This window comes from Elephas maximus, chromosome 8, assembly GCF_024166365.1.
Source record: "Elephas maximus indicus isolate mEleMax1 chromosome 8, mEleMax1 primary haplotype, whole genome shotgun sequence".
Lineage (NCBI taxonomy): Eukaryota > Metazoa > Chordata > Mammalia > Proboscidea > Elephantidae > Elephas > Elephas maximus.
In genome coordinates this window covers 7007931-7035652 of record NC_064826.1, presented here as the reverse complement: position 1 = coordinate 7035652, position 27722 = coordinate 7007931, and the positions used below count along the sequence as shown (strand labels likewise).

The following is a 27722-nucleotide window of genomic DNA, read 5'->3' as shown; positions in this document are numbered from 1 at the left end:
CCTGGCTAAAAGGGGCGCGCGGGGTGGGCCAGGTTGGGAGGGGCGGGGCGGGGGCGGGGCGGATGGGGCGGGGCCGGGGACGCGGGGGCGGGCTGCGGTGAGAAGGGGGAGGGGGGCGGGCTGGGAGGGGCGCGAGGGGCGGGGCGCGCGGGGAGGGGACGAGGGGGCGGGCCGGGCTGCGCCAGCTCTAGCCGCCGTCCAGCGCGCACGGCGGCGGGACCAGCCCTCGACTCGGGGACGCCGGCTGCCAAGCGGGCCCGGCAGGACCCCCGCGCCCGCCTCCGGAGCGGCCCCTCCCGCTGCAGGTCCGCGGGAATCAGAGCAGCGCGGCCGCAGGGTCCCGCTGCACCGCGGGCCGGGGGCATCGACCTGTGAGCCGGCGGCCGACGGGAAGGTGAGCCTGGGCCGCAGGCGGTGTTTGGGGGGCAGAGTGCCTGGGGACCGAGGGACGAGGGTTTGCGGAAATAAAGGGGCCCTGCAGACAGGCTTCTCTGATCTCCGGCGCCCCCAGATGCGAAACGGGCCAGCTTGCTCCCTGCCCCCCCCCCCCGGGCCGGCGGTCATTAACACCCGCTTGCTGCTAGGACACCCCACGCTGTTCCCGGAGGCCCCCTTCTGGCTCTGGCTTGGTGGTCCAGGTTTAGGGATCCTCGCGGAGACGGGGGCCCAGGGTTCTGAAAACGATCGCCATCCCTGGGACTCCGTGTGGCTGAGAGAGAGGAGCAGGGAGGCGGACCCTCTCCTAGTCCCAGCTCCCACGGCATATCCTGCCCCCGCCACCCCATCACCACATGAAACCTTGTAGGTGGGAGGAAGGCTCCGCGATGCTGCCCAGCTTCAACCCCTAAGTTCCAACTGAAGCCGACCGCCGGCTCCGCTCCCTCTTTACACCTGGGTGCTCGCCCTGCCTGCCCCCACCCCACCCCACCCCCCGCCTGGCTGCCTGCACCCTCTCCCTCCCATCCCCGGGGAGCTGGCCTGGGCCCAGCACCGCGATGTTGTAATGTCCCTGGCAGGGCCCGGGAGAGAAGCGGCCAGGCCTGTTCCCCACCGGCTGGCCCAGGCCCTCCACCCGGGGAACTTGGCTGGCTCTGGAAGAGGGGATGCTGCTTCTGAGCTGAGGGACAGAGGGGACAGAGCCTTTGGCAGTCCAGGGGAACAACGTCCCAAGTCATGGGGTGCTGGGAGCTGCTCAGCAGGAGCACTTGTCTCTTTCAGGGCAGGAAGGTTAGAGTAGTGGTTTCTGTGTGCCCACTGCTGGCTTGGGGAGGAGGGCTCCTTTGTAGTCTGTTGGTTTACTCAGGGGGCAAGATAATGGCTAGCAGTGACCCTTGTGACCCCAAATGCTGGGAGCAGAGTGGGCAAGCATGGGTGGGTAGGGCCACCCCTCCTCTAGGGCAGCTGCTCTGCTGGCCACAACCTTCTCCAGGCCTGGGCCTGGGCCCCACGCCCACTCTGCCCCCACTGAGGGTGCAGTGAAGAAAAAGATGTGTGTGCAGGGTTTGGACGGCCCCAGCTTTCCCCTTCTCTGCTTCCAGCAGTGCTTTCTTTTCTAGCCCAGCATCCTCCAAAGAGCCCACAGATGGTAGGGTAGAGCAGGGGTGAGGTGGGGCTGGAGAAGAGTCCCAGGTGCTAGCATGAAGACCACTCCTGAACCCGTGCTGGTTGTTTGCCCTCACACAGTTGCACATGCACATATACACACATGCACACCCCCACAAGCACACACACAAACACTCACCCCTCCTAGCACACGGCATCTGTCCCTTCACATGCCGGTGCAGACCAGCTCTCCACCAGGTTTTCACTTACTCTCTCCCATGCCCATGACTCAGGGCCCCATGCCCTCCCCTGTGCTCTCCCCCGGAGTGACAGTGGCCTGGGTCAGTGCCCAGCCAGATCAGACACCGTCTGCATCTCAACACCCCCACAGAGGCCAGACGGAGGTGATGCAAGTGTCACTGTCTGCGTGCTCTGGGGGACATTCCTGGGCTAGAAGTCTCCAGGGATGCAGGGCTGCCCTCTGCCTGGTAATCCTCCGATTGGCCTCTCCAACCAGGGTAGCAGGGGACAGCAGAGCCTCCCGGAAGCACTAGGCCAGGGACACCGCCTCCTCCCTGTGGACCTGGGATGCCTCTGCAGAGGCTGGAGGAAAGTTTTTAGGGCCAGAGGCCAGCCGGAGGGCCAGGGCTGCTCTGTGGAGATTAAAGGGCAGAGGCTGCGGCACTACAAGCAAGGATTACACTAGAATTTCCTGGGTGGTCAACAGCTGCAGAGCAGGACGGACAGGGCCTGGTGCTGACCTGCCCACATTGACCCCCGGTAACAGGTGTGAGGACCAGCCCACCACCCCCTAGGCCTGCACTGGCCCTTTGCCCTCAGGGAGCCCTCTCCCTTGGACTCACTGAGCAGCTTCACCCCCAGGGTTCAGGGTTTGGGGTTTGGGGCTGCGTCCACTTTGTGGGGGTGGTCCTGGCGATATGCTGTGACTGTGCCACCCCTTTGTCCCCTCTCCGTTCCTAGTCCCAGGCCACTGATTTACACCTTATGAGGGAAGGATAATGTTATGGGGGGGGGGAGCAATTTGACTTTCTTGGGAGAGAAACCTAAAGGAAGGCGGGGAGGAAAGTTGTTTTGCTTTGATTGCTGCCATTATCTCCCCCGTCACTCCCAGCCCCTGTGCCGCTCTGTCTTGGCTTTTCTCTCAGAGGGGAGAGAGGTGGAGGGTAAAGTGCAAATATCTGCTATACTTGTGTAGGTTTTACAAATATTTTTCTTTATGTGTTTAGACTTTATGAGGTTTTGTTTTAGTTTTAAAAATAAGGTATGCTGGTTATAAGGAGAAAAACAATTCAAATATGTGTAAGACACAGGTAATAATCTCCCCACTCATCTACCTCCTACAGCGGCCACTTGTAGTGCTCCAGTGTTTCTACTGCAACACCTTCCTCGGCTTCGGGAAAGACAAAACCCAAACCCACTGCCACTGAGTCAGTTCTGACTCACAGGGACCCTATAGGACAGAGTGGAACTGCCCCACAGAGTTTCCAAGGAGTGGCTGGTGGATTCGAGCTGCCAACCTTTTGGTTAGCAGCCAAATGCTTAACCACTGCACCACCAGGGCTCCTTACTTGGCTTATAAACTGTTTAATTTTTTTTAATTTACTTTGTTAATTGAGGTGCATAAACAATGTTAAATAAGCTTGACTTGTTCATAAAAGCATCATATTTCACACTTTAATTTGAGCACAGTTAATTTTTAAAAAAAGTCTTACGGATTTACTCATTTGCTTGTAACCTTTCTTTTTTAATAAATAATGGAATTTGTGAACTGAGATTTAAAGATTCTAAAATCTCGTTTTTGCCAGTTTCTGAAAGCAAACTCTGATGTCTAAGAAACCGTCATATTTTTGTAAACCAAAGACACATGTCAGGTTTGTGGATCTAGCGCCCAACTGTATTAAAAAGATAGAAAATGACATGTCCAGAAAAAGAGGCCGAGAAAAAGGTAGGAAGTCACGTGTTGTTGCCCGGGGCTGTGGAGTTGATTCCATGTGATGGAGTGGAGCTGCTTCTTAGGGTTTTCTAGGCTGTCATCTCCAGGGAAGCAGATCACCGGGTCTTCTTCCTGCTGAGCTGCGGGTGGGCTGAAACCACCAGCCTTCTGGTTCACAGCCAAGCACTTCACCGTGCGTCACCAGGGCTCCTTTAGGAAGTCATAGAATGCAATTTTTGCTACATGAAACTTTGCCTAATCAGTCCCATTTTTTGAGCTATCATTTTTCCATCCACATTTCTGCCGCGTCTAGTGCTTCATGTCTTTAAAATCCTCTGCACATCTGAAATTTGAATGTTCTCCTGATTGTGCTAAGTTTCCTGTGCTTCTCTGAGTGGGGGAATTTCTAACCACTGACCCATTCCCTTCCTGAGCTGCAGCAGGTAGAGGAGCCTCAGGCAGGCTGGGAGGAAGGGGAGCAGGGCCGGGCCAGGCAGACGCCTCTCCCTCCTCCAGGGATGTGCTGGGCTGCTCCCAGCCTGCTCTTCTGGATCCAGTCGGAAAAATGCTCTACCTGCCACCATTGAGAGCACCTTTGAAAATCAGGTTCTAAGTCCTGCTGGTTTAGTATTCTGGGCATGTGATGTAGCCACGATCTTGTCACTGAAATTTCTGCGTTTGAAACCTGCTTCAGAAGAAGCTGCAGCAGATGACTTAGTTGACAGCAATTCTTTCCATACCTTAACAAAGTTTTCTCCTTTATTTTTATTCTTGCAATAGAGATGATCTCAGATTATATTTATATAGATATAGATAGATATATACTAGATATATGTATATAATTTTTTTTTTTTTTGGAGAGAAACAGGAAAGACTTGAATGAATCTATGAATCTCTTTGGGTTGTTTGATAAGCAAGAACTGACTTAACTTCTTAGCCTGACTCAGCAACAATTTTCTTCTGCCCTCCAATTTTCTGAATCTAAAAGAGGTCCTCATCGAACATCAAAAGAGCACATCTGGATACTTTTAAGATTCCCCGACCAGTTCTTTTTAATGAATATCTTTATTTTTCGTAAAATCTCAAAAAATTAATCAAGTGGTGACCCACATGCAATGTCTCCATTTTATTCTTTTCTGTCTGGTTCTGCTTGAAGACATAAGCCAAGTGGCTTGAGCGTGTTTCATAACTGCTTTTGCTCTGTCCTGAATCTGGAGAGAGGCCAGCTTCACGCCGTCATTGAAATGCACGCCCCATCGCAGCCACGAGTAACTGCGCTACTTGCATTGTGGGTCATCAGAGCAAATCCCCTGCCATTCATCCTCTTCTAGAATTTTCCATATTGTACAGCTGATATTCTCTGTAGTACATCTTTTCTCCTGCTTTGTTGTCTGGCCAAAAAAAAAAAAAAAATTATTGAGATGTTACTAAAATGTTCACTATTCCTTCTCCACAGCCGTAGGTCTAGTTAGAGGTGTGGGAAGACACCACGTCTGTAGCTTCTTCTTCGCAAAGCTGGAATTTGTCCACGTTCGGACTGAAAAAGGTTATTTTAAAGGATGTCTGCTGGGCACATGGCATCATATCCTTCATCATTTAGGGGCTTTCTGCTGGCATTCTCCATTCTTGACACCAGCGTTCCTAGAGACTAGCTGCCTCTGGACAGAATCGGGCCTGCTCTTTCCTGGCGTCAAGTGTGTCTTCATATGAAGCCATTCAGAGGTTAGGGGATGTGGCCTACAACCTGAATTATGTCAGGATATCCATTAAACAGGAGCCCTAGTGGCATACTGGTTAAGTGCTCAGCTGCCAACCGAGAGGTTGTCGGTTCAAACTCACCAACCGCTCCTTGGAGAAAGATGTGGCAGTCTGCGTCTGTAAAGATTACAGCCTTGGAAACTCTATGGGGCTGTTCTACCCTGTCTTATAGGGTTGCTAAGAGTCAGAATCATAGCAACTATGATTAATATGATTATGAATAATAAACTTTTTTGTTTGTTTGTTTGTTTTGTCCATGAAACAGTCCTCGGTGATGGTGCCAGGTCCCTGGATAGTGCGAATGGTTTGTGCTCATCTACTAACCTAAAGGTTGGCAGTTTGAACACACCCAGAAAGCCCTGGTGATCTGCTTCTGTAAAGATTATTGCCAAGAAAACCCTATAGAACAGTTCTACTCTGTCACATGGGGTCACCACGAGTCAGAGTTGACGCAATGGCAACAGATTTTTTTTTTTTTTTTGCTGATGCCAGTGTTCTGGGAGTTAAGAACTAGGTGTGCTTTTTAACTTCACAATCTCCCTGTCCTTCTTTGAAACAAAACAAAACTAGCTGCCATTGAGTTGATCCCGACTCATGGTGACCCCACGTGTGTCAGAGTAGAACTGTTCCTCAGGGTTTCCAGGGTTGGGACCTTTCAGAAGTAGATCGCCAGCCCTGTCTTCCGAAGAGCCTCTGGGTGGGTTTGAACCTCCAGCGTTTCTGTTAGTAGCTGAGTGCTGAACCCTTTGTGCCAGCCAGGAACTCCTTGTTCTTCTTTGAAGCGTGTGTTTAATCTGTGGATGGTTCTAGAAGCATTTGGGAAAGTATTTGCACATAACCTCTGTTTCTTAGGAGTCATTGCCATGTAGACCTGCTCCGTCCACACCTCCATATGTTGTAAATTGAATTCCCCATGGAAGGTGAATTTGCTCGCTACACATCAGCCCACAGCTGTGTACGATGGTGTTCTCACCATGATCACTGCACAGATGATACCGAAAGGTTCATTTTATGTACAGCCAGCATTATCAGGGAAAAAAAAAAAAAAATTAGACTGTTGTCGTTGTGTGCTATTGAATAGGTTCCAACTCAGAGAGTCAATTAGATTAGTAGGAATCAAATTATGATTTTCATAGTTACCAAAGGTAAATAAAGTTTGATTTCAGTTTCACCATGACCTGTGTAGTCTCCAATACCACTGTGGGTCTCAAGGCCACATACGATGTCCAGGTGGGCACAGGTTCAGACTTCCCTTCCAATTTGTTTCATTTTCCCCCAGTTCGGTCCTGTGTCTTCTGAGCAACCAAGGCACCATGCCTTCTGTTTTTCTTTTCAACAGAAAGAAATGGATTCTACTGGTCTTGGACACGCAATTCACAGACCTTGGAGGCTCAGTCCTGAGGAAAGAGAGATTATCACCAATTTCTAGATCGACAAGCCAAGGAGGTACTGACCCTCTGCCTTTGCCTTGACCCTGGAGGCGACCCTCCCTTCTGTTCATGTGCTCCTGAGCTGTGCTGGCAAGCCCTCAAAGGGCTCAGGGACGTTTCACAAAAGAGGGCAGCTTCTAGCATAGTCCCAAGAAATGATTTTGAGGCGTGAATACTATTTTGATTCATTTTACTGAACAGTTATTATCTATAGTTTTAAAAGAAATTTTAATTAATGATTAAATTGAAAAGATAATATAGATGCAAGATTTTGAAAGTACAAACATTACAAAGAATACTGTAAAAGTTAAGTTTGCCTTAAACTAACCCCCATCTCCTTCCTCTGCTTTTCTTCTCAGCTTTTTGTATATCCTCCCAGAAAGTTTCTATGAAACAGAAGTACATACGGATGTATTTATGCATGTGTGAATACACATATTTGTGTGTGTGTGTATCAGGAGTCCCTAGTGGCACAAAAGGTTAAGTGTTCAACTGCTAGTTGAGAGGTTGGAGGTTCAAATCCACCCAGAGGCACCTCAGAAGAAAAGCCTGATGGTCTGCTTCCAAAAGGTCACAGCCATGAAAACCCTGTGGAGCACAGTTCTATTCTGCACACATGGGATTGACCTGAGTCAGAATTAACTTCATGGCAGCTTTTTTTTTTAAATATATACCCTATTAAGTTAACACCTGGGATCCTGCTATACACTGTCTGGATCCTGCTACTTTCACTTGGAAATAATTGTCCTCTCGGCATATCAACAGGAGCCCCATGCTCCTGTTTAAGGACGTGCCCTGATTTGTAACCATCTCACTCTTGGTGGGCTATTAGTTTGCCGTCTTTTCCCTCACAAACTATTCTGCAGTGAATGTCCTTGTGCGAACATCTTTCTAAACTGACACGAGGATACGCAGCTGAAGGACACTGTCTTAGTTATCTAGTGCTGCTTCTCGTTGTCTGTGCCGTCTCTGGTGTTACAGTTCCGCTCACTTCCTTCTGAGTCCTCACCAGAGTTATCTTTGATGTCCATAATTCCACCAACAGTCTCTTCAAGGCAATCTAGGCTTTTACTATTAGATACCTTAAAACTCTTCCAGCCTCTACCCATTCACACTTTCAAAACCACTTCCATTGTAGGTATCTGTTGGAGCAGCACCCCACTCCTGGTACCAAATTCTTTAGATCATGTCCTGCCTCATTAACATAACTGCCTCCAATTCTGCCTTATTAACATCACAGAGGTTAGGATTTACAACATGTGGGATAATTAAGTCAGATTACAAAATGGAGGACAACCACAGAATACTGGGAATCATGGCCTAGCCAAGTTGACACACATTTTTAGGGAACACAATTCAATCCATAACAGACGCATTCTTAAAAGGAATGCTACTAGACAAATGTTGTCCTCCACCTCTTAGAGGAAGGCTGGTCTGTGCTTATAGCACAGTACAAGCAAGTGAGGTCAGTCCCCATCCCCTCTCCAGCATGGAGTGCCAGCAGTGTCCCAGGTAAAAGAAGCACACTGTGGCTATTTCAATAGGCCATCCTTCAATTGTTAGTGGACTAGAAGCACCTTTTCATCGGTTTAAGCCATGCGTGGATTCCATGCCCCTGGGGGAGAGGACTTTGTTCTCACTGTGCGCCCGCCCATGGAGCATCATCCCTGTGCATCCTTGCACTTATCAGCCCAGAGTCTTCACTCCAGGTTTTCTTTGCATCTGTCGTAGAACCCCCTCCCCTCAATTCTGCCCCACAGCCATCTTTCTGTGTTGTTTCCTTCTGCCTCACTGCCCCTTGGAAATGTCTGTAGTATTCAGGTTTTGGGGGGGTGGGGCCACTGGGGGAGGAAGGAGAAGGGGAAAACTCATGTGCCCACAAGGAAGCAGCAGTGTCGTATGCGGCTGCATTTAATAGGGGAATCTTCTGAGTTTCAATACCACATGACTGTAGGAGTCAAATGAAGCAAGAGAGCTCAAATGACTCCTCACAGATGAAAGGGTGAACTTGATCCAGAGCTGCCCTATGCCTGTGAGGAAATGAAGCACAGAGGCAGGGCTCTTCAGGGAGTGGGAGTGAGCGGCCTGGCCTATGACCTTCCAGGGGGTCCAGTCTGCAGGGACTCAGGAAGTCAGTCGGCTCCTCTCCCCCAGCTTTCAGGCCATGGGGGGTGCAGGGCAGTGAAGGTGCTAAGAGAAGCCACAGCATCAGGCGTTAGGAGCCAGGACTGTTTGTAAGAAGTGCATCCTGTCTTAGGCTGGATTCTCTAGAGAAGTAAAACCGGTGAAGTGTGTGTATATATATATATATATATATATATATATATATATATAAACAGAGAGAGAAAAATTTATTTCAAAGAAATGGCTCGCACAGTTGTTAAGGCTGGGAAGCTTCTTCTGACTCATGTGGTTGCAGGGGCTGATGAACCCAAAATCGTCAGGTCAGACGGCAGTCTGCTGGCTCACGGGGCTACGGGAGCTGGTGAATTACAAAGCAGGTCAGGCAGCAGGTTGCTGGCTCATAGCCCAAGAACTGCGGGTCAGATGATGATGAGACAGATGCAGGATTGAGAGAGAGCGAGCTTTGCCAGAAAATCCATATATATTGGATGCAGACTGTGGGCCCAAGGAAATTCCCTTATATCAGCTCACAAAATGGAGGATAATTACATAATACTGAGAATCATGATCTAGCCAAGTTGACACAGAACATTAACCATCACACAGCACCCCCTTCCTTGCTCCTCCATCTCCTGTGTCTTGCTAGGAGGCAAGCGTGGGCTGCCCTCAGCCTGGCAGAAGCATCAGCCCTGCCTGGGACCAGGTGGTGGCCAGGGCGATGGTGGGAGCCCTGAAGATGCCCCATGGCTACTGAGGGGGCGGCGGGCATGGTGTGCAGCCTGTGGGTCCTGGCCCTGGTGTCCTCGGCTCTGGCCCTGGAAGGTGAGAGGAAGGGGAGAGGGGATGCAGGGCAGGTGGGGACAGGTAGAGAAGAGTGGACAGGGCCAAAGAAGGGAAGGTGGGGAGGGGACCAGGGCTGCCTCAGGCTTTTCAGGAAAGGCAGCAGCAGGCAGCAGCGCGCCTTCAGGCATGGAGAGCAGTAGGACAGGGAGGAGCAGTCTTTGCTTCTCCCACCATGGTGGGGTGGGAATGGCCCTGCTGGCTGAGGCTTGGCCACCACCGGCCCCGCTTCTCTCGGAGCAGAGGTATTGCTGGACACCACGGGGGAGACGTCGGAGATTGGCTGGCTCACCTACCCGCCAGGTGGGGTGAGTGCCGCCCCATTGCCCCTTCCTACGTTGCCCCCTGGGGGGAGGGTTTGGAAGGGCTCCTGGGTGGAAATGATGGGACAAGATTCCCTCTCTCCGAGGACCAGAACATGTCCTCACTGCTCACATGTCATTAGCCTCCTGCCCCACAGTGGACGAGCTGTGCCCCATGCACACACGCAGACATATACACATGCGCCCATGCTCCGCAAGCCCCCACAGCTCATGAGCCCCTGGCCCCCTCTCGCAGTGGGACGAGGTGAGTGTCCTGGACGACCAGCGGCGCCTGACCCGCACCTTCGAGGCTTGCCACGTGGCACGGGCTGCAGGCTCCGGGCAGGACAACTGGCTGCAGACGCACTTCGTGGAGCGGCGCGGAGCGCACCGTGTGCACGTCCGTCTGCACTTCTCGGTGCGCGCCTGCGCCAGCCTGGCTGTGGGCGGCGGCGGAGCCTGCCGAGAGACTTTCACCCTCTACTACCGCCAGGCCGACCGCCCAGACGGCCCCGCAGCCGCCGCGTCCTGGCACCGCCAGCACTGGACAAAGGTGGACACTATCGCAGCGGATGAGAGCTTCCCCGCGGCCGCTGCCTCCTCGGCTTGGGCTGTGGGGCCGCGCGCGGGGCTGCAGCTCAACGTCAAGGAGCGCAGCTTCGGACCGCTCACACAGCGCGGCTTCTACGTGGCCTTCCAGGACACCGGGGCCTGCCTGGCCCTGGTGGCCGTCCGGCTCTTCTCCTACGCCTGCCCGGCCACACTTCACTCTCTTGCCTCGTTTCCTGAGACACAGGCCAGCGGGGCTGGGGGCGCCTCCCTGGTGGCCGCCATGGGCACCTGTGTGGCCCATGCAGAGCCAGAGGAGGATGGAATGGGGGGCCAGGCAGGGGGCAGTCCCCCCAGGTTGCACTGCAACGGGGAGGGCAAGTGGATGGTGGCCGTGGGTGGCTGCCGCTGCCAGCCGGGACACCAGCCTGCCCACGGGGACAAGGCCTGCCAAGGTGAGACCCACTGATCTTGAGCTTCCGTCCCCCCAACTCCGGGCTCCTTCCTGGGCACCCCAAACGCCGTTTTGTCCCCAAAAGGCCAGAAGCAAGCTATCTTAGGAAAGGGCTCAATTTTCCTATTTTGTTTTTGTTTGTTTTTTCCAATTTTATTGCATAAAGCTCACAAAATTGCTCTCATCCACTCATCTCCAACTTCTGGAATTTCCTGGAACCTTCAACAGCAATTGCCGGGGGTCCTAGGGCTGCAGGCTAGAGAAGGGAGAGAGGTCAAAAGGAGTTAAACTCCTGGGCTGTCTTGGGATGGGGGCCTTTGCCCCCTCTGCAGCCTATCTGGGCAGAGTTGGTCCCAGAGCAGCGACCAGGATGCAGGTATGGGAAGGCGGTGGGGCGTTGGGCCCAGTAGGAGGCAACAGGAGGCATCCACTGGGGGCCTGTGCAGACTAGCCGAGGCCACTGGCCGGGGTCTCAGCCTGCCTGTAGCCACGTCACTTTTTCCTTCCGTGGAAATACAATTTCATGGAGTCGATTTAAAGAAGTAATCCCTGCCTGAGGGTAGGAAACGGGGAAGAGGGAAGACGGTGGGATGATGACAAGAAGATAGAGGCAGGCCCTGGAACAAGGCTGTGAAGGGGCGTTAGGGGTTCAGGGGGTGAAGGCTTGCGCGTGACGCCTGCTGTCTCATACCCCCCACCCCAGCCTGCCCCACGGGATCCTATAAGTCCTCTACAGGGAACGGGCCCTGCTCTCGGTGCCCTCCCCGCAGCCACGCCCCGGACCCTGCGGCACCCGTGTGCCCCTGCCTCCTGGGCTTCTACCGGGCCGGCTCCGACCCCCCAGAGGCCCCCTGCACCGGTGAGCCCCCTCCACCCCAAGGACCCAGGGACAGGATGGAGCCTGGGAGTGGGGCTGGTCTTTGAGGGGAGTGGCTTCTCTTCTCTCCTGTCCATTATCCCTCCACTATCTGCCCCCCTCCCTCCCTGCCTCCCACTGCAGCCTCCTAATCTCCCCCCTACCACGACAGCCGCTGCTTTTGGCCCTACCCGCTGGACCACCACCCTCCCCACTGCCTGCCTTCCTGCCTTCCATAACTTCACGACTCGCGCCTCCCTGGCCCCCCAGGTCCCCCCTCGGCGCCCCGCGAACTCTGGTTCGAGGTTCAGGGCTCCGCACTCATGCTGCACTGGCGCCTGCCCTTGGAGCTGGGGGGCCGCGGGGACCTGCTCTTCAACGTCGTGTGCAAGGAGTGCCCCGGCCCCCGGGAGCCCGACGGGGGCGCCTGTCGCCGTTGCAGGGACGAGGTGTACTTCGACCCCCGCCAGAGGGGCCTGACTGAGAGCCGAGTGCTGGTCGGAGGCCTCCGGGCGCACGTGCCCTACATTCTGGAGGTGCAGGCGGTCAACGGCGTGTCTGAACTCAGCCCTGATCCTCCGCCCACCGCTACCATCAACGTCAGCACCAGCCATGAAGGTGAGCCCAGCACACCCAGCGACCACCCGACAGAACGCCACCAGGCCCTCCGGAGTCCCCGCCCCTCACTAGCCCGCCCATTGCCTGTGGCCCCGCCCCTGCATTCCAGAGCCCCCTCCCCTCCTGCACCACTGCCAGTCTCTGGAGGCCCCGCCCATCTCCAGAGGCCCCTCCCCTCCTAGCTCCGCTCGTCTCTGCCCCCGCCTCTCCTCGCTCCGCCCATCTCCTGAGGCTCCACCCACCTGTGTTCCCTCATCTCCTGTGCACCTGCCCCTACTGTGCTCTGCCCTCTGCCGTTTACTGAGGACTCAACCCTCATGAGGCCGCGCCCCTCCTTTGTCCCAACCACCTCCGAAGGCCCCACCCCTCCTTAATTCCGCCCACCTCCGAAGGCCCCACCCCTCCTTAATTCCGTCCACCTCCGGAGGCCCCTCCCCTCCATGCCCCCTGAGGGTGCCGCTGCTGCAGTCCCCTCTGCAGTCCCTGTGGTGCACCAGGTGAGCCGAGCTTCCGATAGCATCACCGTGTCCTGGCCGCAGCCCGAGCAGGCCAACGGGGACATCCTGGACTACCAGCTCCGCTACTATGACCAGGTGCTCGGGGCCGAGGTTGGACCCAGGGGATGTGACATGGGAGCGCCCTGGCCCGGTGCCTTTGGGGCCTTGGCGTGAGAGCAGTGGGGCGGAGGGCGGGATGGGGCCGAGTAAGTGGCTGTCCCCCCAGGCCGAAGATGAGTCCCACTCCTTCACTCTGACCAGCGAGACCAACACTGCCACGGTGACGCAGCTGAGCCCCGGCCACGTCTACGGCTTCCAGGTGCGCGCCCGCACCGCCGCCGGACACGGCCCTTACGGTGGAAAGGCCTACTTCCAGACGCTGCCTCTAGGTAAGGGATGCCTATGGGTGAGGGGAGCCTGCGAGTGAAGGGCGAGATCTCTGGGTGCAGGGAGCCTCTGGGTGAGGGGAAGCCTGGCTCAGAGGGAGGCAAGGGGCCTGGGGACAGGCCCGCGAATGCCCAGGTCTTACAGTAACTCAGCCTCCTGCAGCCCAAGGTTCTCTGGGCACGGAGCTCAGTGGGGCTGAGCAGCCGGGCTAGCATCTACCTGTGTGTGTGAGGCCCACCCACCTGTGACCCTGTGTGTGTGTGTGTGTGTGTGTGTGTGTGTGTGTGTGTGTGTGTGTGTGTAAGAGAGGCCTGGCCCACCTGTGGCCCACCTGTGACCCGGTCGGCCCTCTCCTCAGGTGTGCTGTCCGCCCAGCTCCCCGAGAGGTTCTCCCTGGTGGTGGGCTCCGTCCTGGGGGCCTTGGCTTTCCTCCTGCTGGGGGCCATCTCGGTGTTGGCCCTTGTCTTCCGGAGGTGAGGCCCCTGGCCCGCCATCCTGCACCCTCCCTCTGCAGCCTGGAACCCACTGAAGGAAACCACCCCCCACCAAATCCCTGAAGAACTCCCCCGGACAAAGCCCTCTCCTACCCCCAGCTCCTCCCTCAGGCCCACTCGGTGATGGGAAGGAGGGACCCAGGCTCCTCCACAGATGGGGGCTGGAGCCTTCTGTGGGGGCAGCAGGGGAGATGTGAGTGAGTGTCCTTCCTGAAGTCTGCTCTGTCCCCCAGGAAGCAGCGTGGGACAGGCTACACAGAACGACTGCAGCAGCATAGCAGCCCAGGTGGGGGCGGGGCAGGGAGTGGGGAGGTACCGTGAGCAGGGCCAGCTCCTCCAGGATGAGGCAGGTCCTTGGCTGGCCCTATCCTCTGGAAGTCACGGGCCTGTCTGGTGTCCTTGCCTCCCCCTCACACCATGTCGCCACCCCACAGGGCTCGGGGTGAAGTATTACATTGACCCCTCCACATATGAAGACCCCTGCCAGGCCATCCGGGAGCTTGCCCGGGAGGTGGACCCTGCGTACATCAAGCTGGAGGAGATTATCGGTGCAGGTACTGCAGGAAGGGGCCTGGGGTGGCTGGGCCCCCTAGCATGGTGCGACCCCATGAGCCAGTGGGCCCCCCTGGCCGCCCTCCCACCACCCCTGTTCTCCAGGCTCCTTTGGAGAGGTGCGCCGGGGCCGGCTGCAGCCCCGGGGCCGGCGGGAGCAGGCTGTGGCTATCCAGGCCCTGTGGGCCGGGGGTCCCGAGAGCCTGCAGATGGCCTTCCTGGGCCGGGCAGCTGTGCTGGGTCAGTTCCAGCATCCCAACATCCTGCGGCTGGAGGGCGTGGTCACCCGGAGTCGGCCGCTCATGGTGCTGACTGAGCTCATGGAGCTGGGCCCCCTGGACAGCTTCCTCAGGGTCAGTGGGCTGGGGCCAGAAGGGGGCTTGGGGCCAGGAGGGGTGGGGTCCTACACACTCCCAGGATGCCAAGACCCAGACTGTCGCCCCTCCCATCCTGTCCATTCTCTGCTTCCGCCCCCCATGCCCACACTCTGTTTCCCCCTATAACCACACTTTGCTTCCCCCTACACCCACCTTCTGCTTCCCCCCATGCCCATGCTCTGCTTCCCCCCCATACCCACCCTCTGCCTCCACCCTCTTCTTCCCCCCATACCCACCCTCTTCTTCCCCGTATACCCACCCTCTGCTTCCCCCCATACCCACCCTCTGCTTCCCGCCATACCTACCCTCTGCTTCCCCCCATACCCACCCTCTGCTTCCCCCCCATGCCCACCCTCTGCTTCCTCCCCATACCCACCCTCTGTCTCCACTCTCTTCTTCCCCCCATGCTCACCCTCTGCTTCCCCCTATACCCACCTTCTGCTTCCCTTCCCCATACCCACCCTCTGCTTCCCCCATACCCACCCTCTGCTTCCCCCCATACCCATGCTCTGCTTCCCCCCTATAGCCATGCTGCTTCCCTTCCATGCCCACCCTCTGCTTCCCCCCATACCCACGCTCTGCTTCCCCCCATAGCCATGCTCTGCTTGCCCTCCCCATGCCCACCCTCTGCTTCCTCCCCTACCCACCCCCTGCTTCCACCCATACCCATGCTCTGCTTCCCCCCCATGCCCACACTCTGCTTCTCCCATGTCTACACTCTGTTTCCCCGCCCCCCCATACCCTTGTGTGTCCCCTTGTGTGCCATACCGCTCCCCCACCATGCTGACCTTGCCCCCTCCCACAGCAGCGGGAAGGCCAGTTCAGCAGCCTGCAGCTGGTGGCCATGCAGCGGGGTGTGGCTGCAGCCCTGCAGCACTTGGCCAGCTTTGCCTTCGTGCACCGCGCTCTATCTGCTCACAGTGTGCTGGTCAACAGCCATCTGGTATGCAAGGTGGCACGCCTTGGCCATGCTCCTCAGGTGAGGGCACAGAGGGGTCGGTCCTTCAGGTAGATAGGGTGTGGTGAGGCCATAGTGTCTGTTGAAGGGGCAGAGGCTCCCTACTGAGGAGGGTAGTGGCTCAGAGATTTGAGAAAGGAAGGGAGCCCCCTAGGATGCAGGTCAAGAGTAGACTCCGGGCAGACCCTGAATACCCCACTCTTGAGCTGTGACCTCAGATAAGATTGTATTTCTCTATGCCTGGCCACTGCGTGGAAACTCTGGTGGTGTAGTGGTTAAGAGCTACAGCTGCTAACCGAAAGATTGACAGTTTGAATGTACCAGGTGCTCCCTGGAAACCCTGTGGGGCAGTTCTGCTCTGTCCTGTAGGATTGCTGTGAGTCGGGATCAACTCGACGGCAACTGGTTTGGTTTTTGGTTTTTTGGCCACTGAGTCCGTAAGGTGGCACTGGTCTTGTCCACCCCAGGGGTGTGAGGGGATTAACGGGATCATGAATCGAGCCAGCATCGCATTATGTGGTAGGTGCGGCTACCACTCGTGTAGCTATCGCCCTTCCCGTCCCCTCTTGCAGGGCCCAGGCTGCATGCTCCGCTGGGCGGCCCCTGAGGTCATTGCACACGGAAAACACACCACATTCAGTGACGTCTGGAGCTTTGGGATTGTGATGTGGGAGGTGATGAGCTATGGAGAGCGGCCCTACTGGGACATGAGCGACCAGGAGGTGAGCTCCCGCTGGCCCCGCTGGCCCACTTCCACAGGCATACCTTCTACAGCCCCACGCATGTTCTATGACCTGGTGGCTCTACTAGTCCATGCTGGTCCTATTCCTGCTCCAACCTCACATTCCACCCAGCGCTGCCTACCCCCGCCTGACGGCCCGTTCCTCACTATTTGCACTGCTTTCCCACCCCTATATCCTCATCTGACCCCAGGTACTAAATGCAGTAGAGCAGGAGTTCCGGCTGCCTCCACCCCCAGGCTGTCCTCCTGGGCTGCATCTGCTTATGCTGGACACCTGGCAGAAGGACCGTGCCCAGCGACCCCACTTCGACCAGCTGGTGGCTGCGCTGGACAAGATGATCCGCAAGCCAGACACTCTGCAGGCTGGCGGGGGCCCCCGGGACAGGTGAGGAGTATGGAGCTGCAGCCTGGAGGTGCCAGGGGCCGAGGAGGCAGATGAAAGCGAAAACAGAGGAGGGGGCTGGCTGGGATGGAGAGGGGACCATGACTTGGCCCCTCTGCCCCCAGACCTTCCCAGGCTCTTCTGGATCCTGTGGCTCTGGACTTCTTCTCCCTGGACTCCCCCCATGCCTGGCTCTCGGCCATTGGACTTGAGTGCTACCAGGACAACTTCGCCAGGCTGGGGCTCTGCTCCTTCAGCGACGTGGCCCAGCTCAGCCTCGAGTAAGCAGGGTGGGGTTCCCCCGGCCGGGCGTGGGGTGTGTGGCCCAGGCTTGATGGGATTCCTCTCTCAGGGACCTGCCTGCCCTGGGCGTCACACTGGCCGGCCACCAGAAGAAACTCCTGCACAATGTCCAGCTCCTGCAGCAGCATTTGCGGCCGCCGGGTGCCGTGGAGGTCTGAGAACTGGCCAGTCCCTGCCATGGCTTCCATGCACAGAGCCCGTCTCTACGGACACTGCCCCCCGCCCTCTGACCCCCTGCCCCGCATTAAAGGGAAAGAAGGGATTTTGCAAGTTAGCAGTGTGGCAGCCTCAGTCTGCAAGTGTGGCGAGGGGGTGCAGAGATGGATGAGGGGCCGGGCGGGAGCAGGCATGACTTTATTGGAAGGTGGAGGGGCAAGACTGCCCCTGACTTTACCCCGTCCAGAGTGACACCTGTCTCCCTAACACACCTGTCCACAGCCCAGTGCCCCCTACTGTCTAGAGCACCATGGGGAGGGTGGTCCCCTCCCACTTATCAGGCAGAGATGGGGCCGGGCTTGAGACAGCGCACCTGTCCTTAAAGTGCTTGCTCGATAGTGCAGTGGTCCTAGGGGAGGGGAGGGCGGCAGCAGGCTAGTGCCCACCTTGGGCCAGCTGTGCTGGGTGCACCTGGATCCTCCTTGGTTCCCTCCCGCCCCGAGCAAGGGCACCGGAGGCCTGGAGCACGGGCCGTCTGCTGCATCCTCAGGCTCATTCGCTCCCCCGCCCCTGGCCCCGGGCAGACTCCAGTTTTCTCTGCCCCCAGGAGGCAGGCAGGCGCTTAGATCTGGTACTCCCAACTGTCCTGGTCCACCTCCAGCCCCTTGTTGACCACACCCCGCAGCTCCCTCCGCAAGGCCCCTTGCCGCAGCCTCTCCCAGTTGGTGCTGCTCCGGGAGGTGCTCCGAGACACCGAGGGCGTGGGGACAGGCAGGTGCTGGCCGAAGGTTTGGCCAAGCCGCAGCTTCTGCACCGAGTTGCCGTCCAGGTTGTCGTTGTCCAGGTTTTGGAAGGCCTGCGCATAGCGCTGCACACGCTGCCGGTTGAGGTCCTGCCTGTCCTCCACCCTGCAGAGCACGAGGCCTTGAAGGCCAGTCCCCTAGGACTGGCCCCTGTCCCCACCCCACCCCAGCCTCCTGTCCTCAGCAGTTGATGTTGGCAAAGGGCCACCACACCACTGGCCTGTCCCTTAGCAGCAGCTCAGCCCTCAATGTGGGGTGGGCACAGGCCCCCATAGGGCCCCTGGGGGCAGAGGGTGGCCTGAGCAGAGGGACAAGGCACACAGAACCCCCAACCCCACATGTCACTCACCGAAGGTACCAGTGGTCCCCCAGCCCATACTCGCGCCCACAGATTCCAGACCGAGGCCACAGGCATCGAGGCAACTTCCGCTCTAGCATCACTGTAGTGTCCACGACCTGGAAGGGGCCAGAGGGGAAGTCAGAGGGAGGCTGGGTGCAGCAGAGAAATGAGAAGAAGCGGGGGTGGGGGGGCACTAGAGCTCCTGGCTCCCAGGGGTGGTTAGCAACCCCTAATCTGCTGACCCTCTTCTCTGGGTGGGAGCCGGTATGACGTGGGCCTCACAGCTTTCGCCCAGTGACGGACATCGTGGGGATGCCAGGCTGCTGCTTCAGGAGTTGACAAACCTTGCTCCCGAGGAAAGCACATGAGAATGAACCAGTGACGGAGGAGTTCTCAAGGATACGGGATATTTTGACCCGACAAACACGGGCCACTTAAAAAGATAAGCATTCTGTTTAGAAATCTACAGAGAGCAAGCAGTTTTCACGGAGAAAATAGTTTCCTGACCAAACTCTGTTTAGCCAATTTCTTTTATTTGGCTTTCTACACAGCACAGTTAAATGGCTTCCAATTTTTAGAATTTCCATTTTGCTTTTACTGGGATTATCATTTTTACTGTGATAAATTCCTTTCTAAGAATATTTCATAACGAGGGTTGGAATCATTTAGCAGTCTTTTGTTCCCATCACGATGACGTGACTGAAGATAGCTTCTGCTACAATAGGAAATTTTTTGTGGCATCATTTTTAACAAGTCTGATTTTTCTGGGTCAAATTTTACAGACTTAAATATTGTCAAGACTTGATACTCACGTTTTTATTCTGTAATGAAGTTTACTGAATGCCATTTTAGCCACTGTTAGCTTCTTTTTCTTGTTGATTATTCTAGAAGACTGAGGCTTTCATTTTTTCTTAGCTAATTGTCGAGAAAATTGTGCGGAATTCTTTTCAGCTACTCCAGTATTGGAGTCTCCAAATGGTGCAAATGGTTAGCACACTTGGCTGCTAACCTAAAGGTTGGAAATTTGAGTCCACCTAGAGGGCACCTTGGAAGAAAGGCCTAGCTATCTACTTCAGAGAAAATCAGTCATTGAAAACCCTGTGGCGCAGAGCTCTACTCTGACACACATGGGGTGGCTGTGACTCAGAGTTGCTTCGACCGCAACTGGTATTTGTATTCCAGTATTGCTTGGTGGTATTGCTAATCCAATTTTCTTTCAAATGTTGCTGTATTTTGTGATCTTTGCAATAACCATGCAAACATGGGGGATAAAAGACCAGCTTCTTTCTGAGCTAGGTCCACTCCGTGGCAGCAGTGGTGGCCTGCAGTAGCCTTCCCAGCCCCCAGGGGGCTCACCTGGGCCCTCCAGAGCTCGTCCCGCTCATGGGCCACCCGCCAGTGAGTGTCGCCCATCATGGCGATGAGGAGGTTGAGCATGAGCAGTGTCGCGATGATGGCGAAAGCAGCATAGGTGATGCAGAACATGAAGGGCAGGTCCACGTCGTAGTTGGCAGGGCCATCGATGACAGTGAGGAAGAGCTCGAAGGTACTGAATAGAGCCATGGGGTAGTTGTAGAAATGGCCCAGCTCGTGGGGGTCCTCGGTCTGGAAGACGATATAGAAGGCTGCCCCACCCAAGGGCTTGAAGGTTACCATAGCAACTGCACTGTGTCTAGCCTACACCATCTCTTGGGGGCCTTCTCAGTCTTGCTCCCCTCATCACCAATATCGTCATCCCAGACCTCCGATGCTCATATGCGGTGTTCTTCTGTTCCCTTATTTTTTTTACAAGGCTCGCCTGATACCAAGAGCCACCTCTCCCTAGCACTCCCAATCTCCCTTCCCTTGGGGTCCAGCATCCCATCTTTAGACACTGTACTCTGCCCTCTGCCTTACTTCCCACCTTTCCCTGAGCATACCCAGAGGCATCCTATGCACTGTAGCTTCCCAGCCTCCCCCTCCCATGGCCCCACCTGGGCAGATGACTTACCTGAGGCAAAGCCCAGGATGACCACAGCCATGAGCCAGCAGAAGCGCATCAGGTCTCCAAAGATCATCTAGAGGGTAGAGGGAGAGCATTGCCACACACATCCTCAGCAGTCACCACCTCCGGCCTCTGACAGTCTAACCCACAAGTCTTACAGCTCTGCCATCTAGGAGAGGGAGTGGCAAACCAGAGCCTGCAGGCCAAATCTACCTGGACACTTTCTTATAGCTCTTGAACAAAAAATGGCTCTTACATTTTGTAAGGGCTGTGGGAAAAAAAGGAGGGGGAAGAGAAGGAGAATAAAGAGAAGGAGGAGAAGAAAAAGGAAAAGAAGGAGAAGGAGAAAAAGAAGGGACCATACACTGCTCACAAAGCCTAAAACAGTTACTTTGTGGCCCTTCATAGGACATATTTCTGAGCCCTGCTCTAGGACCTTTCTCCAGCAGGGCAGTTCTGCAGCTGACAGGGGACAACTGGGGGAGGCACGGACCTTCTGGATCATGATGGTGAAGGGGCCTATCATCTGGAATCCTCGGGCAAAATACATGACGTTGCACCAGCCCAGCACCAGGGCGAAGGACATGGGAATCACCTCCCCGTTGGTATTGGTGAGCCGCATGACCACGATGACCAGCACCATGCAGGCGTAGGTGACACTGGGGAAGGGCAAGAGGAGGGCTGGGTTATCCTGGGCACCAGCAGCAATGAGATAACTGTTCCTGCACACTCCAGTTCAGCCTCCACACCACACACAGGGTCTCACACACGTCTCTGGAAAGGAGCCTTGGGGTGAAGGTGCTCCAGGAAAGGAAACTGGAGCCCAGGTGAGGGAAAGGGTGGGGGGAGGAAGGAGACTCACATGAGGATATGGAATGGCCCCCCGAGGGAGGTATGTCCAAAGAAGCGAGTGACCCCAACCCTGAAGATGTCCGGGATCTGGGGAGAGGCCAGGGAAATGCAAAGACACTTGTAGATGGAGCTCAAGTGGGTGCCCAGGCAGATGGCCTCACCTGGACTCTGCCCACACCTCACCTCCAGGAGCAGGATGATCAGGGCTCCAAGTATAGTCACCAGCTCCCCCATCAGGCGGACGCTATCCTTGGGGGTCACATAGGCCTCCTGTGGGGGTAGGGATGGTCAGAGTACTCAGGCATCACCTGAAGTCAGGCAGGACTCAGGGACTCCCTGCCCAGGCTGACTCACTGTCAGGTGGGGCTCTTTCCAGGCCTGTCCTTGGAGGACAAGTGAGTGTGTTTATGTGTGTGGGAACTTGTGGTTGGTGACCATGCATTTGAGAATGGGGGAAGGGAGTGATATGGGGTACCGGCAGGGGCCTGCCTCATGTCTGAGAAAGGGCTCCGAGGACTCACCTGGAGCAGCTTTTGCTGAAGGAGGCCATTGTCTCGGGGACTCGTGCGGTTGCTGGTCCTGGGCTTGAGGGGGCGGTAGACACAGCACATGGTGAAACAGATGATGTAGAGCAGGTAGATGGCGCCCAGCAAGTAGAAGTATGGCCGCCCGTACCGCCTCCACTTGAGGCTCACCAGCTCCTTCACAGGTGTCAGGTCCAGTATCTGGCGTGCCTGCAAGGACAGAGGGGGCAGCTCAAAGATCTGCCAGCCCGCACCGGCTGCCCTGCCTGATGCCCCTTCCCATTGGCCCCTGCCCAGTGCCTGCTGCCCACACCTCCCGCTTCTTGGTGGTGACAATGAGCTCCAGCAGGGACTGCTCCTCTCCCCAGGAGTCGATCTCCGTGAGGTCGTACAGGGTGGAAGTCAGCGGCCCGTAGGTCCACTGGATGTGCTTCCGCCGCTGCATCAGGTGCTGGAACATCTGGGGTGGGGCAGAGAGGAGTCAGGAGGGACTGACACCTTCTTGAGGGACGGTCGCCAGGTGTGGTGGGGCAGCTCTGCGGGGCCAAGACTGCTGGAGTGGGCGGCTGCGCTTCTCCATGATCACAGACGTGGGTGGGCACAAGGACCACATGCACACTGACCCCCAGACCCCTCTCCTGACCCCGTGCCCCCTCCAGAGCTTGGTTAATGGAGCTCAGAGGCTCTGTGGGTGGATTACAGACAATCCCAGGGAGGAGTCCAGATGCTACAAGCCCCCAAGACCCTGGGGAGCAAAAGCAGGAGAGATGGGGGATAGCCGGACAGCAGGGTACCAGAGTGGTGGGAGATGAGAAAGGGTCTTACTCTGGCTGGGGGCCAAAAGGCAGGGAGTATGAGCCCTTGGAACCCCCTGAGGACCAGCATGTGGGGGAGGGTGCTAGGTAGCCCCAGGGTGGGTGTCCTCACCACGGTGTTGCCCTCCATTCCCGCCAGCTTGAAGGGAGTGAGGCCCTGGTGGTTGGGCACGAGGTCCAAGGACTGCAGGGGGTCCCCCCCACGGCCGTCGAAGGAGAGCAGTAGGTTGTACATCTGGCAGGCAAAGGTCTTGTTGGGCTGGAGAGTGAGGATGTGCAGCACGGTGTTTCCTGGGGGGACAGAGTGTCACATGGCCGCCACACCCAGGCCCAGTGTGGCCCCTACACCCGCGGGGCCTAGCCCCTCTTACCCAGGGTGTCCTGGGCACGGACGTCTGCTCCGTGCTCAATGAGCAGCCGCACGAGCTCCTCGCTGCCCACGCAGGCAGCAAAGGACAGTGGGTGCTCCCCTGGGGGAGAGAGGCCATGAGTGGAGAGTGAGGGGCAGTCCCCAGTGACTGCCCCCACATCTCAGCTTGGGGACCCTTGTGGAGAGAACCAGAGCAGGGACAATGTATCTGCCTGGCACCTTTCTCCACCCCCTTCTTCACCCCTTCCTCCTGCCCCCACCCCAGCTCCCCCGAGTCTCACCAAAGTAGATGAGGTTGCGGGAGCTTCGGCGGAAAGCCACCCCTGTGGCCCTCGCAGAGACGCTGGCCCCGTGAGCGAGCAGGGCTCGTGCCAAGTTCACGTTCTGGTTCACGATGGCGATGTGCAGTGCAGTCTGGCCTGGCCAGAGAGAGCATCAGAGGGCTGGTCCCCGTGGGGTCCTTACCCTGTCTGCTCCTGGCCCACGTCCCAGGAACAGATGGCAGGGTGCCTGGGGTCTGAAAGCCTGCCTGTTCCATTCCCACCAGACATGTCGGGGTCAGGTGCCTTGCTGACCTGAGTCTCCAATAACAGGAAGATGGAGACGGAAGGGAGGAAAGAACAGGGGGCTCGGATTCCCACTTGGGTTCTCCAAACACCCAAGCAGGGACGACTTCAAATGCCCAGTCCTCTAGCATGCAGCCGGCCCTTTCCTCCCCTGGGCTCAGCCTCACCCTCATACAGCTCCGACACCATGGGCTCCCGGACCAGCTCTGGGGCTGCCTCCATCAGCAGCAGAGCGACCTCCAGGTTGTCATAGAGGGCGGCCACGTGCAGCGCTGTTTCCCCCAGGGCTCCTGGAGGGGACAGAGGGGAGAGGCTGTGGCTTCTGGGCCGGGGGAGGGGACAGGGCAGACATAGGCTTCTATATGGCCCCAGGCCCCCCATGCCATCCTGGGCCCCCATGCAGCCCTGGCCCAGGTGGCTGGCCAAGTAGGCGGAAGGTGACAGGTTTCCCCCACTGATGCTCTGCCTCCCCGACCTCGGCAGGGCACATGGTTTCCCCACCCTGTAGCAGCATCTTCAGGGCTCCACCACCTCCACTGCCCTCACCCCGTTGGTTCAGCTCGCAGGCCTCATACTTGAGCAGCTTGGTCAGTGCCTGGACATCATTCTTCTTGGCAGCTAGAAGGAGTGGGGACTCCCAGATCCTGTGGGGGCGGGATGCGATGGGGAGCAGTGAGTGCCGGCTGTCCATCGAAGGGTGTGGCTCCGGCCATCACTACAGATACATCCTCTGGTGCTGGAGGTGGGGCCATCCATTGGAGGACGGTGTGGCCTCTTTCCCCTGCACATTTAATTCACCCAAACCAGCATTCTGTCTACTTGGCTTGGGTGGGAGACCTCGGTGCCTGGTGTCTGTCTTCTGGGTGCTGGGAGCTGAGTGTCTGGGGTGTCATCTGCACTCAGGACATGGAGGGCAGAAGTGGGAAGGGAGTCCACTGACACCCTCATCCACCTCAGGCCTGTTAACTCTGGAGGGCTAGCCCCACTAGGTACCAGAGACGCCCTTCAGGTGAGGCTTGTTCTGTCCACCTGATCACCTGGTGTGTGGGCTGGAGGTGCCAGGGCTTCCCCTTGGATTTGTGCAGGAAGCACACAGGTGGAAGGTGACAGGTTTCCCCCACTGAGGTTCTGCCTCCCTGACCTTCTTAGCAGGGCACGTGGTCCCCTACTCTGTAGTAGCATCTTCAGGGCTCTCCCACGAGGCAGCAACCATGCTCCAGGAGAGAAAGCCTGGCTCCAGGTCTCTCTGTCCCCTTCCCTCCCTCCACTTTCTCTTTGTCGCTCACATCTTTCTTCTCACAACCTAATCTCCACCACCCTGCTACCCTGGACCGTCAGCATCACATGACAATGTATAAGATGCACAGGCTCTCAGGCCACGCCTCTGACCCAGGGAATCTGAATCTGCTAACAGTTTAACGAGGTCCTGGCGGAATCTTGTGAATGATGACATTTGAGAAGCTCTGCTTGAGCAGTATGTGGCCCATGTGCGGCCCCCACACGTGGCCCCTGTGGCAATGAGTGAGTCAGGGGCCAGCTCTGGGGTTTGCACCTTCTGCTGGCGCTTGTGAAAGTCTGGAAGCAGTGTCCCCTCAGGCCCCAACTGCTGCCTGTAGGGCCTCCAAATCTCTTTTATTCTGTCTGTTTGCACCATGAAGGCAACGCTGTGACCAGCAGAGATGGAGCCGAGGAGCCAGAGGATGATTCAGAGGCCCCGTCATCTGGCTCGTGGGTAAGGATGGCCGATCCTGCCCTTGGACCCTCCTTCAGCCTATCCAATGTAGACTGTGGGGATCCTTTTTTTTCGGGTCCCTAAGTCAGATTCCAAGGAGCCCTGGTGGTACAGTGGTTAAGCACTCAGTTGCTAACTCAAAGGTTGGCAGTTCAAACCCACCTAGCTGCTCTGCAGGAGAGAGATGCAGCAGTCTGCTCCAATAAAGATTGCAGCCTGGGAAACCTGATGGGGCAGTTCTACTCTGTCCTATAGGGTCACTATCAGTTGGAATCGACTCGATGGCAGCAGGCTTGGGTTTTTTTTGTTGTTGTTTTTAAGTCAGATTCTAGCGCTTCCTACCTCTTATCTGCTTCTCTCTTCCTTAGGCAAAGCTATCTTCTCAGACCCCCAAAATCATCTCTTGAGTTTCATTCTTACCCTGAAAGGAAAGCCTTTTTAAAAATCAGCAACTAAGACACATGTTTTTGTTGTGTGCCATCGAGTCAGTTCCAACTCATAGCGATCCCATGTGACAGAGTGGAACTGCCCTGTAAGGTTTTCTAGGCTGTACTCTTTATGGGAACAGATTGCCAGGTCTTTCTCCCGCAGAGCTGCTGATGGGTTGGAACCACCAACCTTTTGGTTACTAGCTGAGTGCTTAACCATTGTGCCCCAGAGCTCCTACTAAGACACATGGGAACTTATTTAATTTTTTTCTCAGCCCAGAGCTGCTTGGTCTTTCTATGGGAGAGAGTGAAGTAAGCCTACTTATCCACAGAGTGCAAACCATGTGACTTACAAAAGCCACAGGTGGGACCGAATCCTCCCAGGCTGGGGCAGGTGGGATGGCGTGAGCTCCTGTGTCTCCTCATCAGTAGATGGGCTCCCCTCACCCACAGGCCAGCTCCAGGCCCTGCCCTCAACTTTTAACCTTCTCTCTCCACTGGATCCTGACCCCTTACCGCTACCCACTCTCACCAATCGTCGACCTCATTCTCTAGCCTGAGAGCAGGCTAAAGAGCTTCCCGACATCCCACCTGCCTCCAGCCACCATCCACCATGATAACTTTCCCAAATGGCAGACACAACTGCAGCCATCCCAGCATACAAAGCCCCATGGCCCTGAGATGGCCAGGATCGAGAACAATGATGCGCTTTTAGCGTCTTTGAGTAACGACTCTGTCCCCATTCCTTAGACATCCTCTCAGCACATGCCTGCACCCCAGGACGCCTGTGCTCCCTAAGCCGTGCCCACACTGCTCCTTCCACCCAGAATCCATTGCACACTGCGTGTTCTGCCCCCCTCGCGCTTAGGAGACAGTGGGCACTCACTGGAAGTGACTGGTGAGTGAGCAGCCCTCACCAGTGCCAGAAGGCGTTGGCTCTCTTGCCTCATCATCTCCATCAGCCACCCCCTAAGGCAACCTTAAGCAAACAGACAGTCTACAGGAAAACAGCATATGCTGCCACGCAAACAGAGCTGCAGAAGGAGTCTTCTACACCCCCCACCTTTCCAGCACATTGCACCCAGCCCCCAACAGGTATCTGAGAGCCTGCACTGGACTAGGGGAAAAGCAAATAAAGCCTTCCCCAACACTCACACACACATACAGGTTCACACACACACACATGCTTACACTTGTACCCTCACACACATGCACACACACATACACTCATACCCTCACACACATGCACACACACATACACACATACTCACACTCATGCCCTCACACACATACACACATATTCACACTTATACTCACACTCATACCCTCACACACATGCACACATACTCACACACAGACTCACACTCATACCCTCACACACAGACTCACACTCATACCCTCACACACATGCACACACATATTCACACACGTAACACTCATACATGCACATACACACTTACATATTAACACAGACTCACACACATACACTCATGCCCTCACACACATACTCACACTCATGCACACACACTTATTCACACTTATGCCCTCACACACATGCACACACACATATTCACACTCATGCCCTCACACACATGCACACACACATACATGCACACACATACACACACATACATTCATGCCCTCACACACATGCACGCACACACTCACACCCATGCACACACACACATGCACACACATACACACATACACTCATACCCTCATACACATGTACACACACATATACACATATTCACACTCATGCCCTCACACACATGCACACAGAGATACACATATACTCACACCCATGCCCTCACTCATGCCCTCATGCACATGCACACACACATACACACATACTCACACTCATGCCCTCACACACATGCACACACACATATACTGACACTCATGCCCTCACACACATACATACATACTGACACTCATGCCCTCACACACATGCACACACACATATTCACACTCATACCCTCACACACATGCACACATACTGACACTCATGCCCTCACACACATGCACACACA

General features: G+C 56.1%; 2 protein-coding genes across 2 annotated transcripts in view; one reads left to right on the top strand and one right to left on the bottom strand.

Moving 5' to 3' along the window:
- Positions 1-190: 190 nt before the first annotated feature.
- On the top strand, positions 191-17680 carry EPHB6 (EPH receptor B6). Its single transcript, XM_049894096.1, has 18 exons — positions 191-394; positions 6594-6700; positions 9455-9630; positions 9892-9956; positions 10207-10954; positions 11657-11812; positions 12080-12427; positions 12896-13020; positions 13151-13313; positions 13670-13784; positions 14039-14091; positions 14240-14359; positions 14463-14710; positions 15540-15713; positions 16265-16414; positions 16626-16819; positions 16942-17097; positions 17169-17680. Exons 3-18 carry the CDS (start codon positions 9552-9554, stop codon positions 17275-17277), a joined length of 3003 nt encoding a protein of 1000 aa, XP_049750053.1. The 5' UTR covers positions 191-394; positions 6594-6700; positions 9455-9551; the 3' UTR covers positions 17278-17680.
- The window catches only part of LOC126082133 (transient receptor potential cation channel subfamily V member 6-like), a 26674-nt gene continuing 16605 nt past the window's right edge, over positions 17654-27722 (bottom strand). The window contains exons 6-19 of the mRNA XM_049894581.1: positions 24076-24173; positions 23697-23819; positions 23245-23382; positions 22965-23063; positions 22706-22884; positions 22092-22238; positions 21776-21988; positions 21438-21524; positions 21265-21341; positions 20896-21061; positions 20409-20475; positions 19775-20043; positions 18428-18534; positions 17654-18183 (exon numbers count right to left, since the gene is read on the bottom strand). Of these exons, the coding sequence (XP_049750538.1) occupies positions 17898-18183; positions 18428-18534; positions 19775-20043; positions 20409-20475; positions 20896-21061; positions 21265-21341; positions 21438-21524; positions 21776-21988; positions 22092-22238; positions 22706-22884; positions 22965-23063; positions 23245-23382; positions 23697-23819; positions 24076-24173 (2056 nt within the window). The 3' untranslated portion in view covers positions 17654-17897. The remainder of the gene's footprint in view (positions 18184-18427; positions 18535-19774; positions 20044-20408; positions 20476-20895; positions 21062-21264; positions 21342-21437; positions 21525-21775; positions 21989-22091; positions 22239-22705; positions 22885-22964; positions 23064-23244; positions 23383-23696; positions 23820-24075; positions 24174-27722) is intronic.